The sequence below is a fragment of the Kogia breviceps genome, chromosome 14 (assembly GCF_026419965.1).
Source record: "Kogia breviceps isolate mKogBre1 chromosome 14, mKogBre1 haplotype 1, whole genome shotgun sequence".
Classification (NCBI taxonomy): domain Eukaryota; kingdom Metazoa; phylum Chordata; class Mammalia; order Artiodactyla; family Physeteridae; genus Kogia; species Kogia breviceps.
In genome coordinates, this window is record NC_081323.1 from 61415855 (window position 1) to 61433536 (window position 17682).

The 17682-nt window shown below is 34.9% G+C and overlaps 1 protein-coding gene across 2 annotated transcripts in view; it reads left to right on the forward strand.

The window, feature by feature from the left end:
* The window catches only part of ATF7IP2 (activating transcription factor 7 interacting protein 2), a 69039-nt gene that overhangs the window by 10791 nt on the left and 40566 nt on the right, over positions 1 to 17682 (forward strand). The window contains exons 2-6 of one of the 2 annotated variants that reach the window (XM_067012886.1): positions 1280 to 2130; positions 3373 to 3497; positions 7484 to 7618; positions 8179 to 8277; positions 11469 to 11629. In XM_067012886.1, the coding sequence (XP_066868987.1) occupies positions 1290 to 2130; positions 3373 to 3497; positions 7484 to 7618; positions 8179 to 8277; positions 11469 to 11629 (1361 nt within the window). In that variant the 5' untranslated portion in view covers positions 1280 to 1289. The remainder of the gene's footprint in view (positions 1 to 1279; positions 2131 to 3372; positions 3498 to 7483; positions 7619 to 8178; positions 8278 to 11468; positions 11630 to 17682) is intronic. The other variant, XM_067012887.1, reaches the window with a different exon arrangement.

Sequence of the window (17682 nt, forward strand, 5' to 3'; positions counted from 1 at the left end):
TTCTGTAGGTACTTCAGTAAAACATTTAAAATAAAACAAACCCAAAAAATAAAAAAATTAAAAATTGATCAACCTTGCTAGAGAAAAGATTTGGTTTGTCTTTGGGGAATATTACAAATATTGTATTCATGGAAAGGCTATCAAATATGTAGTCATATAGGGAAAATAGAGTTCTATCTTGTATCAGGCCCTTAATGAAAATGTGCTATTTTTCTGGATTTCCTGATTTTTATGAATACATGACAGGTTTTGCAATTTGAGTTTGTGAGTTTTTTTCTTCTTCTAAATAAATATTCACTCAGCCTTCAGGTCTAACAAATCCTGGAACTGTTCCTGGTCAAATGATATAGTGAATGAAAAAAATACAGTAAATGAAAACTTCGAGTAAGAAAATAGATAAGAATAAATCAAATTATTCAGGTAGCTTTGACTGGGTTATTTGCACCTTAAAAGGTCTTAGATTCTGTCTTCGAGTTTAATAAGTGCTCTAGTTTGTTAGGTAACTGGTCTATCATGTATTATATAATTTTTTTTTTTGCTTGTATTATGCCTTTAATTGCCTTGTAATTTTCCTTTCTTTTAAACCATTTACTTACCTATGGTTCAGATCAGGCTTGATGTGGATATTGAGAGATAAATACTAAAATGTTTTTCCCTGCTGTGTAGTAGATTTTTCTTAAATTAACAGAAATAATTCAGAATTAAGGATGTATTGAAACCTAACTTGGCTTTCTGATTTGAAATAGCATCACATTGTATTTTAGTGTATCACAGTGTATTTTATTACTCATTTCTTACTGATGATTGTTGAGAATTACTTGCGCAGTACCATTAATATGGAAATTTGAACATTAGGAAAGTTTTTAAAAGGCGCCACGGTATGTAGAAAATGGAATATTCCACACAAAACATTGCTTTTTGTTTTTATGAAGAAATGCAACTTAATCTTTAGGTTATCTAAAGTATGGCCTACTTGGATTATTTAAATCAGAACTTAATGGTTATAGTAGTGAAGTGATATAACAAAAAGTGGCCAGATAAATTATCAGACTTAGTATCAAATAGAGGCTTACTGACAGTATAAATTTTGACTTTATATAGAGTTATAGAACAAAATTAAAATTATCAATGACAGATGAAAATGGGTATATTTTTCAATAAAAATAATTATCTAAATCTAGAAAGATTAGTCTCAGTATTATTTTAATATTGTAAGTAAACAAAAGTTAACTTTTGTCTGCTAGAGATATTCATTTAAATATGGTATCTTAAATTCTAGGATATGAAAGATGGCAAGTCCAGACAGAAGTAAACGGAAGATTTTAAAAGCGAAAAAAACAATGCCTACAAGTTGCCGGAAGCAAGCAGAGATCCTGAATAAGTCAAAGAATGTTGAAGCACCAAAAACAGCAGCAATTGGGAATAATGTGTCAAGTGGTAATCAGAACTCAAGTACTGATGTCATAAGTAGCAAATGTAGACATTCTGAAAATGATGCTTCCTCTTTGGACTCTATCAAAAATTCAGTATGTGCACCAAAAAGTAAAGTATTTTCTCAGAATTTAATAAAACCACTAGAAATTGTTGATTCCAAAACAAGATTAGAATACACTGAAGAACAAGTTGTGTACCCTTTTGAAAAGCCAAGTAAAACAATAGAATCTCCCAGGAAATGCTTTACACAAGACGCAAAAGATTCACGAAACACTTCTGAAAACCATTTTGAATGTCAGGCAAGTGTAACGCGATCCTTTTTTGAACATGAAGAGGATTGTAATCTGAAACCCATTTGCTGTCCATCCAGTGTATTGAGTGGTGTAGTTCAAATATCAAAGTCTACAGTAACCAATACCTTGAACGATAAGAGAATTGACAAGATAGTTTCCTGTTTAGAAACAAACTCTAATTCTGAGTTACATGATAAAAGACAAAATAACACTTTAAGTTCAGATATCCCTTTTGTGCCTGTTGATAAAATACCTAAGTTGGTAAATTCAGTCATTTCTAGTAACTGTGCTGCTGACGTTTTGAAAAGTGAAGAATCCTGTAGAACCTGTCATTCCAGCATTTTAAGTTGTGAAAGTACAGATGCAAAGTGGCTGTCCTCGTTTGACACTGATAGTAATAACAGTAAGTGCATACTTATGTATCTCTTGGAGAAGTTAAAATAGTTACTTTGCTTTGGGTGGTTTCATAATCTCAGTAGAGTACACATAGACAGGAAAACAGTAAATGATAATTATTTCAGAGTATCTTATTTCTGAACCATTCTTGGCAGGGAGGGGGGATGGTATCCTCTATGTCCAAAGGGAAGTAAATTCTGGCAAAGAAGGAATCAATCACTTTCCTTTGAAAGTACAACAAAATCAAAAGGTGGTTTATAGAAATTGCTTGGTTTATTTCACTTACACCTTTTTTTGAAGTTTTATTAAATTTATAAGGAGGCTAGTTGAAAGAGAGAGTGGGTTTTTTAAATAGTTGAACCCATTTCTTTCCATAGAATTGGCCCGTATATCACATGCCAAGTGTAAGCGGATAGATAATAAGAATACATACAGGTTTGTGTGTAGAGTGAGAAACACATCAAATAATTAACCAGTGAAGTTCTAGGGTTATAAAGTTATTAAAATAGCACAAGTAAATTTCATTAAAAGGGTGTTTTTGTAGGTTAATGAAATATAAGAAAAACTTTATTTACTAGGATAAATTGTATTTGTTTTCTTGTGTATGCTACAGAGTGATCACTTAACAAGGTGAATTTTAAATTGCTTAAAAATAATAGTAGGATTGGGCTTCCCTGGTGGCGCAGTGGTTGAGGGTTCGCCTGCCGATGCAGGAGACATGGGTTCGTGCCCCGGTCCGGGAGGATCCCACATGCTGCGGAGCGGCTGGGCCCGTGAGCCATGGCCGCTGGGCCTGCGCGTCCGGAGCCTGTGCTCCGCAGCGGAAGAGGCCACAACAGTGAGAGGCCCGCGTATCGCAAAAAAAAAAAATAATAATAATAATAGTAGGATCACCTATTAAAAATATGTAGGACTGCCTAAGTAAGTCTAAAAATAATGTAAGACCACCAAGTAAATAACTGTAAATAGAAGATCAAATGCTGTAATTTATTGTTTTTGTTAGTATTAAGTAAGTATTAAATGTGTATTAAATATGGTGGAAGGAAAGTATATCTGAGACCAGGACTAAAATATTCTTTTTTTTTAAGGATTAGTTTGTCAGCATTTTTTATACAATTACTTTTTTTAAAAAATGCTGCCGTGGTTACGTTTTAGTTTTTTAATTTCCGTAGGAGTCCCTAAATTAGAGAATTTCTGTTTCCTTCATTAGAAGGAATATTTTTCTCTCTCATCTTTCTGTCTCCCCAAGGCCATAATCAAAAGAAGAGGATGTTTTCAGAAAACAAAGAAAATGTTAAGCGTGTGAAAACTTCAGAGCAAATTAATGAAAATATTTCTCTAGCTCTGGGGAAGCAAACAGCATTGCTGGAACAGGTAAAATATTGGGCTTAAATATTTGCTTCAGAAACTTTTACTTTTGATTAGTAAAAAATGGTAAAAGTTAATTGATCTAAATAATGAGAACAGATAACTTTCATGATGCAGGGCAGGTATATGAAAAGTGAATTATTAGCAGGTGGAGGTATTAGGGAAAAATAATTGTTTACCTCACCTAAACATCTCTAGATCTTTGAAAATGATCCTATGCAGAGTAACCTACAGAATCACGTGAAGGTAGAGTGCTGTGGTAGAAAGAGAATGGGCTCTTTAGTCAATATTATGCTCAAATCTCTTCAAGTCAGACACTACATGACCTTGAGCTTTGTGAACAATTCTGTCTCTTTTGTACTGGTCATGGGGTTCTTGATCTGCAGCTATAGCTGTTTGTTATCACAATTGACCACTACTTCATAGAGCCAGGCAACCCGGAAGTTCATTACAAAGTCCTGCTACATTCAGGTTTCCTTACTCTAATTTCCAAGAAATTAGGGAAAGGTTTACTTACCCTAATTTACACAGATATGATGCATTATCTGACGTTTTGCTTTTATAGCATCATTAAGTGTACTTTTCTTTTTGGCCCATTTCATCTCATTATACTACAGTTTCCATTAATGTCTGATCAACTCTGAGTTTAAGTGTAATGAGCTTCAATTTTAGTAGGTCCTATATCAGGACTTGTTTTGATGATCATGTTTTGCTATTATATTACCACTGAAATGCCACAACTAAAAGTCATTATGTGATAGATTGTCTGTTGTCAGCTATAATGGACCAAAAAATGTCCCAATCCAAACTATCCTGCTGTTTCAGAAACAAAAACACTGTTTCTAAAACAGGCCATTACAATTACATAGTTACATGTTATATCAACATATATTCACATAATAAATGGAAACCATTGAAAGACTTATGCAGAATCAGCTTAAAAGTTGAGTCAACACTTACCCTTTCTACCTCTTACTTTCTTCTGCAAGACCAAAGGAGACATTAATATAAAATATGTAAATATTCTATTGTTTGCAGGGATGGGGTAGCGGAATTATGTTAAGCATGGATCTAGTTTAAGAGGTTGGGGATTGCAGCTGTGTTACTCCCAGTGATTAGTAGCTGAATTCAGAAATAAATTCTGATATGGACATATGAATACAAAATTTAATCTTTGAACATTTTAATTTCACTGGCACAGAAAAATCAGGGTTTTCATTCACTACTATTATCTACCTCACAAAATACTTGGTCCAAGTTGACACAGAATATGGTCCTTCCTAGTGAGGTTTAAGGAATGTAGTTTATTTGTTATCCTCCCTCACCACTACCACCAGAAGTTTCTTACATTGTCCCGTGACAGCGTGGGTTTTAGCTAATTCCTATCTTTTATCTATCTCTCAGTAACTAGCTCTCCCTCACTTGATATTTTAATTCCTGTCTGAACAATTAGCTCTCTAAACCACATGTTTGTTTTTCTTGTTTGAATCCCAGTGGAATAGGGCCTCCCATTCTGACATTGTTCTTCCCTACTGAGAGTCCCAGATCAGTTGAGTCTTATCTTTTGAGATTTCAGAAGAATCTTGGCCTAGTTGATTCCAATTAAATTACTGAAATAGAGGGGTTTTTCTTCGGAAGTCCAAGTTGTTCACCCTACCCACCATTGCAGAAAGTTGAGGCAGATAGGGGAGATATATATATACACACACATACACACACATACACACACACATAATTTCCAGTTTTTCTCCAATCTTTAGGCCACTTTGCCTACCATCTGCAAATTGTAGCTGGGACTTCATCTGATTCCATAATTTTTGACACATTACCATCTGCAGAAGATATTTATGAGGTATTTGGTGGAGGTTATTGTGTCTTCCTTCTGTATGAAGAACATAACCACTAAATGAGAACAAATGTGTACTCTACACTAGAGGACTCATGCCTTGGTGGGCAGTTAGTCCAAAGTAACCAAGTTTTAAGAGTCTGCCTCCATCTGAATCACCAGGAGTACTTGTTTAAATTGTGGTGTCTTCAGCTCACTACTAATTGTTTTAAGCTTCTCTTTTCTCAGACTTACCTGATAAGAATCATTAGTGGTGCCAGTCCTCTTTCCAGGCCTCTTTTCAGGAAATTGTTTGGTGAATCAGGGTAGGTCCTAGGAATTTGTGAATTTAACAAGTATTCCGTATGATTCTTCCTTACCAGGGAAGTTTGATGAACACTGTATGGCTTTTGCTTCTTAGCAAAACAGTATTTCCATATTAAAAACAGGTAAATATGTATTCCAAGATTCATCAGGGTATGAACTTCACATATTGACCTCAGTGAACTGGCAAGCATGCAGTAATCCATGAAAACCACACATGGGAGGGCTTCCCTGGTGGCGCAGTGGTTGAGAATCCGCCTGCCAATGCAGGAGACACGAGTTTGTGCCCTGGTCCGGGAAGATCCCACATGCCGCGGAGCAATTAAGCCCGTGAGCCATGGCCGCTAGGCCTGCGCGTCTGGAGCCTGTGCTCCGCAACGGGAGAGGCCACAACAGTGAGAGGCCCGCATACCACAAAAAAAAAAAAAAACCACACATGGGGACAGGTAATGGCTGTCAGTAAAAATAGTATGATTTTCTGAGCACTTATTTACATAATACATAGTTTTGAGCAGTTATTAATCAGATATTTAAAAGTTGTGAGAGTACAAATGACAATCATGTCTAATAATGTCGAGAAACCACTGAAGAAATGTTAATGAAGCATTACAGAAGAAATCGAGTAGATGATAACGTTGAAGATCAAGAACAATTGGGAATGAAAAGGAAAAACCTTGGGAATAATCAAATAAAATTACTGAATATGACTAATCATCTAGGTGACATCAGTATAAAAGAGTTTAACATAGAAACTGTGTTCCAGTTTTGAGCACCAAGGAACAAGATATTATGGGAAGATATAAATATTACTAATAAATACCTTAAATATATCATGACAGATTTTGTTATTAAGAGAGACTACCTACTCTGTTGTGAAAGTTGCTAAAAGGGGCATGTACATTGAGCAAACACCTGCAGTGGATATTTCTGAATGTATGGCTCAGCAGAGCCATTCCTATCAGTAGGCACTGAGATTAATTATGCTCCCTGAAAATAGGCCAGCCTATTTTCTGAAAACTAGTCAGATAATGAAATTCATTAATGTTTCACACGCTAACTACTATAATCTGATAGAATAGCATGCATTATGCCAGATAGCATTAGTCACATAATTGCTTTTTTCAATTTTAACAATAAGTCGTCCCCTCCCCCTGCAAAAAAAAAACTAAAGGAGATTATCTTGCATATTTATTTCTTTCATTTCAATTCAGTGTTTTCCATTTTATGGAGCTGTCAGACATATTATCTTTTTATGTTCTTATGAAAATCCTATGAGCATCACTTGTTCAACATTGTATGACATCTACCCATTTGTGGACCAGGCAAGTGAAGCTCAGAGATGTTGTGACTTCCCCAAAGTCATACAGCTTGTTAATGGTGGGGTCAAGGCTCAAATTTTCATAATTTCCTTTCTGTCTACTACAGATCAACCAGCCATTTTCACTGGGCTCTGGTTTTCAGATAAGTGGAGTCCCTTTTTTATAGAATACTAGGTTTCAGTTACGGTCGTTAAAAAGTATAAATGGGATATATAGAGACGTTTACTGTTCCTTTAATTTGTATTATGGAATTCAACCAAAACTGTAGGAAACTAAAATTAGCACTAGGAGAATAAATTTAATTTCTGACTTACCCATATATTTAAATATTAGATGTGTTCTGCTGAATTTGCTCTTTAACTTTTATAAACCTTATTGACATAGTAATATAAATATATAAATAAAGTACCTTTTATTAGTTACAGTAAATCCAGAAAAGAGCAAAGCTGTTTTTAAGAGGTAGAAAATAAATTGCTTTTAAATTTGAAACGTGGAGTGTTTTGGTTTTTATTTTAAAATTCTAGGTCAGACATTTGATTCGACAGGAGATCTGTAGTATAAATTACAAACTATTTGATAACAAACTGAAAGAATTGACTGATCGCATTGGGAAGACACAATGCAAGAGTAAACATGAAGCAATAGCTGATGAACTCTTCGTAAGTTTCTAATTTCCTTGTATTTCATTTGAGTCCTTTTAAAAAGTAGAATTTAATGATATTTTACATATTAGGAAAGGAAAACAGTTAAGGTGGACCCAAATCTGATCCCTGGCCACAACCCTGATGTGCTATACCATCGGTAATACAAGTTATTATATCTCAGCTGTATTGGCCCTTGAGAAATACTTGTAGAACTATCAGCCATTCTGTGTCAGTTCAAAATATATTCTATATTAGAGCTTGTATAACCTGTTTCAAACTTTCTTTAGGTTTTTTGTTTTGTTTTATTCTTCTAGGGTTACTTGCTAATTGGTGTTTCTACCAGCATTAATTTTATTGTGAACCAATTAGAAGTTTGATTTTTTTAATCTTCTATTCTTGAACATCTTATACTAGATCAAACCTGATTTAAATGTTTGGCCTACATAAGAATTTCTCATTTATTTGGTGGATGCCTAAGTCTCACAAAATTACACTGGCAAATAGTTTTCTCTCCATCTCTATATGATATATTATTTGGTACTCTGGTTTTGTATTTATTTGTTTTTCTCTTCTAGACAAAAATAACAAAACTTCAAAGACGTATTAAAATGGTAATGTTATCTCAAAGAAATTGTGTGGAACGAAACATGGTATCCAGCAGTACAGCTTGTAAGGTTGGTATAAACGTATAGGAGTTTTAATAACTTACTTGCCCCACATTATAAGTAGTTGGATTATAAGAGCAGAATATACTTCTAATGAAAACATAGGTTTAAAAGACAATAAATTTATACTTAGAATGTTCCTCTGACTCTATCTCTGGAGAAGATACCCTCAGATAGCCAAAAGTAAATGCTACCTGTATTTCTTTCATAAAGTGAATAGAGAGGTGATTTGTGATTGCCTGTACTGCTTCCCTCCCTGCCATTTTATCATGATGAAAAATTTCAAACATATACAGAAAAGCTGAGAGAATTTTACAGTGAACGCTTGTATAATCATCTAACTTCTACCTTTACTATTTTAATATATTTATTTTTGTCATGTATCTGCCAGTCTACTCATCCCCTAAGCCATCTTTATATTTGGTACATTCATAAGTACTAATGTATTTTGTATCAAAATACACTTTGCAGTGTACACTTCCAAAATATTTCAGCATGGGTGTCATTAAGTAGAGTTTAGTATCTGTTTATATTTTTTATATAAAATTTAAAATAATCATAATTATACATGCACTGAATTTTTTCTTGTGTCTTTATTCCCTTTAGTATCATATTTGTGCTAGCCTCAATAAATCAATTGGGAAGCATTTCCTTCCCTGTTTTCTGAAAGTTTGTGTAAGATTTTTATTACTTCCTTAAATGTTTGATATAAGCCACCTCTGAAAACTATCTGGGCAAGGACCTTTCTTTGAAGGAAGACTTTTTCCTGAAAATGTAATTCTTTCATAGGTATAAAGCAATTCAGATTTTCCTATTTTGTTTTATGTATTAGTTTTGTAAGTTATCTTAGCAAGGAATTTGTCCATTTAATCTAAGTTGATGATTTTGTTGGCATAAAGTTATTGATAAAATTCCCTTGTCCTTTTAACCTTTGTAGATCTGTAGTGATATACTCTATTTCATTTCTGATACTAGTATAATCTGTTTTCTTTTTTTCTTGATCAGTCTTACTTTGGATATAATTTGTTCTTTTTACAGCTTCTTAAGAGAGAAAGAGCATTAATTTTTAACCTTTTCTACTAGAAAACATTGAAAGCTATAAATTTTCTTCTAAGCACTGCTCTTTCTAAGCACCTTCTAAGCATCTTCTTAATGCTTATATTATGTACTTCTCAGTGTAGAGAGTATAATATAATCTGTATTATATTGTATTTTTGTTTTCCATCAGTTCAAAATAATTTCCAATTTCCCGTATGGTATTGTTCTTTGACCCATGGGTTATTTAGAAGGATATGTTTAATTTCCACACATTTCTAGGTATCTTATTTGTATTGATATCTAATTTCATTTTGGTCAGAGAACATACTGTGTAAAATTGCAACATGGAGAGTTATTGACACTTATTTTATAGCCCAAGATATGCTTTCCCTTGGTGAACGTTTCATGTACACTTGAAAAGAATATTGGGTATAGTATTCTATAAATGTCACTTCTGTGCTAATTGTGTCAGGATGGTTGATAGTGGTGAATCATGGCCCCCAAAAGATGTCCACGACCTAATCCCCAGAACTTGTGAGTATGTTACTTAATGTGCTAAAAGAAGCTTATAGATGGGAAGATTATCCTGGTGGGCTCAATGTAATCACAAGGGTCCTTATGAAAAGGAGTCAAGAAGGTTAAAGACAAGATGAAAATGGGACAGTGAAAGCAGAGGTTGGATGATTGCACTGAAGATGGAGTCAAGGGCTACAAGCCAAGGAATGCTGGCAGCTTCTAGAAGCTGGAAAAAAGGAAACAGATCTTTCCCCTGAAGCCTCCAGAAGAGATGCAGCCCTGCTAACAACTTGATCTTAATGAAACTGATTTCAAACTTCTGGCCTCCAGAAGTGTGACGGAATAAATTTCTGTTGTTTTAAGCCACCCAGTTTGTGGTAATTTGTTATTGCAGCCTTGGGAAACTAATGTAGAATGTGGTACCAGGTATTATGGCATGCTGTTGTAACAGATACCTAAAAATGTGGAAGTGGATTTGGAATGGTAGAGGCTGGAAGAATATTAAGGAGCATGATTTTTCAAAAGCCTGGATTGCCTTGAACAGACTTTTAGTATTATAGAAATATAGATGATAAAGTCTGCAAATGAGGGCTCAAGAGGAAATGAGGAACATCGTAGAGAAACCCTGTATAGTCTAAGAGAATACCTAAATCTTCATAAATTGTTGGTAGAAATACGGACATTTAAAAGCACTGTTGGTGAGTACTCAAAGGAGGAACATGTTATTGGAAATTGGGGAAAGGAGGGGGTTCTTGATACATAGTGGCAGGAAGCTTAGCTGCAATGTGACCTACAGTGATGTGGAAAGCAGAATTTGTAAGTGATAAGCTTGCATGTTTATTAGGCTGATGAGATTTTTGAGCAAAGTGTTGAAGGTTTGGCTTGGTTTCTTGCTTCTTACAGTAAAATGTGGGAGAGAAGAGATAAATTGAAGGAGAAACTATTTAGCAAAAAGGAACCAGGATTTGATTTGGGAAATTCTTAGCCTATCCAAAACTCATCAACTAGAAGAGCAAGTTGGGGGGCTTCCCTGGTGGCACAGTGGTTGAGAATCTGCCTGCCAATGCAGGGGACACGGGTTTGAGCCCCGGTCCCGGAACATCCCACATGCCGCGGAGCGGCTGGGCCCGTGAGCCATGGCCGCTGAGCCTGCACGTCCGGAGCCTGTGCTCTGCAACGGGAGAGGCCCCAACAGTGAGAGGCCCGCGTTCCAAAAAAAATAAAAAAGAGCAAGTTGGAAAATTGATTTATTTCTGGTCTTCACTCTTATTAGAAGTATAATAAAAGTAAAAGTTTCCTTGTTGAAGTCTAATGTTTATTCTTAAAATTTAGTATAATAGGCATAAAATGTTGTCTAAGTACTTAGGTATTTGTTTCTCCTTCTTTCCATTCAAGCTAGGAAGTTGATTTGTGCTGTCATTATTTTTATTTCTTTTGAAGTATTTTTTAAAATTCCTTTTGGCAGAGTAACTGCAATCATGGTCATCAGCCACTGATATACATATAATTTAATATGTTTTACCGGGTGTATTTAAGAATATTTTGAGAACACTTTGCAAGTGGAATTTTAACCTATCATCAATTTTGTTGGAAGAGCACAATTGGTAACCCTCCCCTCCACTGCTTTTTCCTCACCCAACTAACAGGTTGCAAATTCAGAGACTATGAATTTGGATAAGAATCCAGAGTCAATTAATAGTCCACAGGAAAGAAAAACTTCTGTGAACTCTGAACCTTCTAATCCTTCAGAAAAAGCAAGTGAAAAGATTAATTTGTCACGGGAACATAATGAGGCTGTTTCTGAAAGGTAGGCATTTCTATAAAGATGCATAAACTTACTTATCTAAATATGTTTGTAAACACATATATTCAAGCATAAAATAGCTTAAAGCTTCATATTTATATGAATGCTATTTTTGTCCACTATGAAGAAATTGGTTCTCAAAAGCTTTTATTGTTGTTTTAACTGTACTTAATAAAATTTTGAATTGGTTAGGTGATCAGGTTTTTCATTGTGATGCTTTCCATGTTTGATATGACAACTGGAGTGATCAACTGGATCACTCCAGTAGTTTCCACTTCTACACATGGAAGGATCAAGGCCCTGTGAAACAGTGGTTTTAAGGAATTACACAGAGGAGTAAGACTAGGAGAAAAGTGTCTAAAATTAGTACCCTGCATGCTGAAAGTAGTATCATGATAACTTCAAACTATAGTGAATAGGTTAACTTATTTATTGTGATTGATCACAAAGCAGCTGAGACACCTAATCTCTAATCTAGTCTAATAGAAGATTTGGGGCTGATAGGGAAGAAGTAGTTTAGTTTAACAAAGCCGCTTGATTGGTGATCCTGGCCTGGATTGATGTTCAAGGATAGGGGGATGGGGACATTTTAATGAGTTCTCTTGACTTGTGATTCTCAACAGTTTTGGAGCTTTATAATATTATTTATTTATTCTTAACATTTCACTCCTTAAAATGTCCTATGGTTTTGCTTTTATATGTTAAATTATACGTCAGCTTTTAAAAAGAGGAAAACTGGGGCTTCCCTGGTGGCGCAGTGGTTGGGAGTCCGCCTGCCGATGCAGGGGATACGGGTTCGTGCCCCGGTCCGGGAAGATCCCACATGCCGCGGAGCGGCTGGGCCCGTGAGCCATGGCTGCTGGGCCTGCGCGTCCGGAGCCTGTGCCCCGCAATGGGAGAGGCCACAGCAGTGAGAGGCCCGTGTACCACCAAAAAAAAAAAAAAAAAAAAAAAAAATAAAAAGAGGAAAATTTATAACCAAAAATAAGTGAATTAAATGATGCCCATTGTTTGAAGAACACCACTCTTTCCCCCAAATAACTATGCATACTCAAGGATGCTATAAAATGAAAGAGAAGCATTACAGATCTACACCATTTTCAGGAGATTCTTGGTATTTGGGAATTCACATGCAGTTCTGGCTCTTCAGGAGAAACCCTAATATTCCATGATATTGAGGCCTGCATTTTAGTTTTGAGCCAGGAAGCTGCTGTGAAGAAGGTATTGATTTAGTTGACAAAGGAAAGAGTCACATTTCAGTGAATGTTTGTTGTTACCACTTATTGATGCCTGTGCTGAAACTCAAAGTGACAAAAAAGAAAAATGCTGTTGATGGAAGTGAAAAAGTGAAGACACCATTAAAATAACATTTTATAGACTGATATGTTAACTTTATCAGTGGCTTATACCCATGATATGAACAATTCACCTCATGCTCTATAATGAAGGAAGAATGTGCAATTTGTGAAACTGTTTCAGGCAGCACTGTCAGCCCATGGTGAGTGTGAGAATAGGTGTAACAATTGTGTAACTTGACCTTGATGAGTAGGTTCAGTGGTGAATTTTATAAAACATTTAAGAAAGAAACAATACCAGTTTTAAACAACTATCCCAAAGAATAAAAAAAGAGGGAATATTCTTCATTTTATGAGACTAGATGCTAAAATTTGGTATAACTCTGATACTTTGATAATAAAATCAATTTAAAAATTTTACCGAAATGGAAAATTAAAGTTTATTTTTACCCACAAAAAAGATTCAGATATCCTAAACAGAAACTAGTAAACCAAATTCAACAGTCTATAAAAGTTGAGTTTGTTCCAGGAATGCTGCAACATTGGTTTAACAATAGCAAGTCAACTTACATAATGTGCCAGGAGAAGAGTCATCATCAGCTCAAAATAGATGTAGGATTTTATAAAATACATGTTTATGATTAAAAAGAAATTCGGCAAACTTGGGATGGGAGGTACCTTCCTTAATCTGATAAAGAGTATCTATAAAAACGCTAAAACAAATCTGATAGTGAAATATTGGAAATATTCCCTTTGAGATAAAAATAGAAGGATGCCTGCTGTTACCACTTTAAGGTTATACTGGATATCTTAGCTAATGCAAAAATGCAAAAAAAAAAAGAGAAAAATATAAAAGATTCAAAAAGAAGAAACAATATTATTACTATTCCTAGATAATTTGGGGTATATATGTAGGAAATCTAAAGGAATTTACAGATAAATTATTAGGATTAATAAGAGTTTAGCAAGATTGCTAAACTCAAACATATAAGAAATCAATTGTATTCCTATAAGATATAAAAAATTAGGAAATGAAAAATTTTTAAACATACAATAGTATTAAATGTATCAAGTACACAATTAACAAGGCATGTAATAACTCTGAAGAAAATTACAAAACTTTGAGATATCGAAGAAGAATTCATTGGAGAAACATACTATGTTTATGGTTTGGACAATACAGTATTGTAAAATGCTTTTACTTTTGTTCAGGTTAGTTTATAGAGGACAGTTTCAATCAGTTTCCCAGTATGTAATTTTATGGAACTTGACAAGCTGATTTCATTCGAAAACGTATATATAAATGCAATGGGTTAAGAGGCCAAGATACCCTTTAAGTAGAGAAACAGAATGGAAGGAATTTGCCATCAGATGTCAGGACATTAGGAAACTGCAGTAATTAGGATAATGTGATATTTGCAAGTGCTAGACAATAGCTGTGTAAAAGAGAGTCCGGAAACCTATACCTATATGTATATGTGATTTGTGTTGGAGATTGTATGGCAGATCATTTGGGAAATGATTGACTTTAGTAAATTCATATTGCTGTTCATATTGTGAGAAATATGAAAGAAGTTGGATCCCTGAGTCCAATCCCTGTACATCAGTCTCAAGTGAATTAAGGAACTAAATATCTAAAGGAAAATTATGAAGCTTTTAGAAGGTAACATAAAATGTCTTCATGAACTTCGGATAAGGAAAGATACCTTCAGACACAAATACCCTTGCCATAAAAGTAAAAAAATGATCAACTTTACCACATTAATATTAGAAACTTCTTTTCTCAAAAGGCACTATAAAGATAGTGAGAAGACAGGCCATAGAGTGGGAGAAGATACTTGCAGCACATATAACCTGTAGAGGACTGGTACCCAGAACATATATATAAAGAACTTAAACAAATCAATGAGTAAAAGCCAGATAATGCAAAAAAAAAAAAAGGGCAAAAGACTTGTATATCTACTTCACAAAAGAGGAATTCCAAATGGCCAATAAACATATGAAAAGGTGCTCATCTTCACTAGTAATCAGGGAAATACAAATTAAGGCCACAATGAGATACCATTTCATATCAGGTAAGGAAAAGTAAAACATTCTAAAATCTGACAGTACCAGGTATTGGTGAGGTTTTGAAATAAAGGGAATTGGTTTTGTTTAATATTTTGTTGGGTGACTAAATTGGTATAGTACTTTAGAAAAAATTTGGCATTATCTAGAAATATTGAAGATCTGAATATCCTTTGACCTAGCAGTCCTGTCCCTTGGTATATACCCTAGCTAGAGACATGTTCACATGTGCAATAAGACATATCTAGAGGAATGTTTATTAGCAGCATTTTCCATAAATAGCCAAAACCAGAAGGAAAAAAAGTCCCATCTACAGCTGAAAAGAAAAATAATTGCTGTAAATCCATACGGTAGAATTTTGTACATTAATGAAAGTGAAGGAACTAGTCACATGTAACAGTATGTTACTCCCACAAAAATCATTATTGAAAGGCAGACACAAGGAATAGTATGATTCGATTCAAATGAAGTTCAAAAATAGCAAAAAGTACATTATTCATGAATTCAAAGCTAGATGGTAAATCTAAAGAGTAAAACAAGGGGATTAATAGCACAAGTGCTATTTATGGAGGAGATTTATGATTCAGTATGGAGGCACGTGGGTTTCTGAAGTGCTGATAATTTAAAATGTATTTATCTGAGTAGTGGCTACATGGATGCTAGCTTTATAATTATTAAGCTGAACATTTATTTTTAATCCAATTTGAAAATAATTATTAATTGGAAATTTTAGATTATGTTTAATGTAATCTTACTGATATATGTGGGCTCATAACTGTAATCTTAATACTTGTTTTCTATTTGTCACATTATTTTATGGTCCTTTTCCCTTACCTGTGTCTGTTTTTTTCTCTACTTATTTTAGCCTTTTGGATTTCTTTTTCCCATTCCCCATTACCTCATTAATTATACATATTTCATTGTACCTTTTGAAGTTATCCTAAAGATCATGATATGGATTCTTGACTCTAACATTAGAGTCTAATATGAATTGCTACTTTTACCATTTTATAGGCAATGCTTGACCTTAGAACACTTTTAACTCCATTTAGTGCTCCCTCCCATTGTTTGTTTCATGCATTTAAGTTTTACTTTATTTTAAATCTCATAAGACAATATCATTACTTTGTACAGTCATTCATTTAGAGTTACCCCAATACAGTTGACTCTTGAACAAGGGTTTGAACTCCTCGAGTCTAGTCATATATGTGGATTTTTTTCAATAAATATAGTACCTATAAACAAATAATTTCTTCACATTTTCTTTTCTTTTTTTTTTTTTTTTTTTTTTTGTGCTAGGCGGGCCTCTCACTGTTGTGGCCTCTCCCGTCGCGGAGCACAGGCTCCGGACGCGCAGGCTCAGTGGCCATGGCTCACGGGCCCAGCCGCTCCGCGGCACGTGGGATCCTCCCGGACCGGGGCACGAACCCACGTCCCCTGCATCAGCAGGCGGACTCTCAACCACTGCGCCACCAGGGAAGCCCTTCTTTTCATTTTTGATGTCTAATATTTGTAATACATATAACATCTATGGTATTTGTATCATTAGGACAATTTTTTTTTTTTTTGCGGTATGCGGACCTCTCACTGTTGTGGCCTCTCCCGTTGCGGAGCACAGGCTGCGGAGCACAGGCTCCGGACGTGCAGGCTCAGCGGCCATGGCTCACGGGCCTAGCCACTCCGCGGCATGTGGGATCCTCCTGGACCGGGGCACGAACCCGTGTCCCCTGCATTGGCAGGCAGACTCTCAACCACTGCACCACCAGGGAAGCCCCATTAGGACAATATTGATGTAGGTACTGACAGATGATTCATCTTGTAAACAGGTAACATAAACTTACAGTATCCATAAATACAGGACACTACTGTAACTGTATTTTCCTTATGATTTTCTTAATTTTTTTTCTACCTTTATTGTACGAACGCAGTATATAATATATATAACATACAAAGTATGTGTTAATTGACTGTTTATGTTACCAGTAAGCCTTCTGGTCAACAGTAGGCTATTACTAGTTTTGGAGTGAGTCAAAAGTTATACTTGGATTTTCTAATGCTCTCATTGTACAAGGGTCAAGTGTATTTACCCTTTCTGTTGCTCTTTATTTCTTCCTGTATTTCCATCTGGGATAATTTTTCATCTGCGTGAAGAATTCCATTTATTATTTATTTTTAAAATTCTGCTCAGGATAAACTTTGTTTTTATTTTTCTGGAAATAACTTCATTTTGTCTTTATTTTTAAAGGATATTTCAACATGGGTATTGAATTATAGGTTGGCAGTTATTTTTAGCACTTTTAAGATGTCATTACATTGTTTTCTGGCTTTTATAATTTCTGTTGAAAAGTTAGATATCCATCTTCTTGTTCCTTATTTGAGGATGGTGTCTAAATTTGTCTAGCTGCTTTCAAGATAGTCTATGTATTTTTGGTTTTCATCAGTATATTCTATGATGCTGGTGGTGGGGGAGATTAAGTTATCCTAATTGGGGCTCATAGTTTTTCTTGAATCTGTGACTTCATGTCTTTCATTATTTTTGGAAATTTATTGGCTATTATCTGTTTAGATATTGCTTCTGAACCATTCTGTCTCTTCTCCCCTTCTGGTATTCCAATTATACTCTTCTGTGTACACTCCATCTGTTTTGTTCTCCATGCTTTTGTCTGTATATTTTCTACAATTTTCTAGTTTATT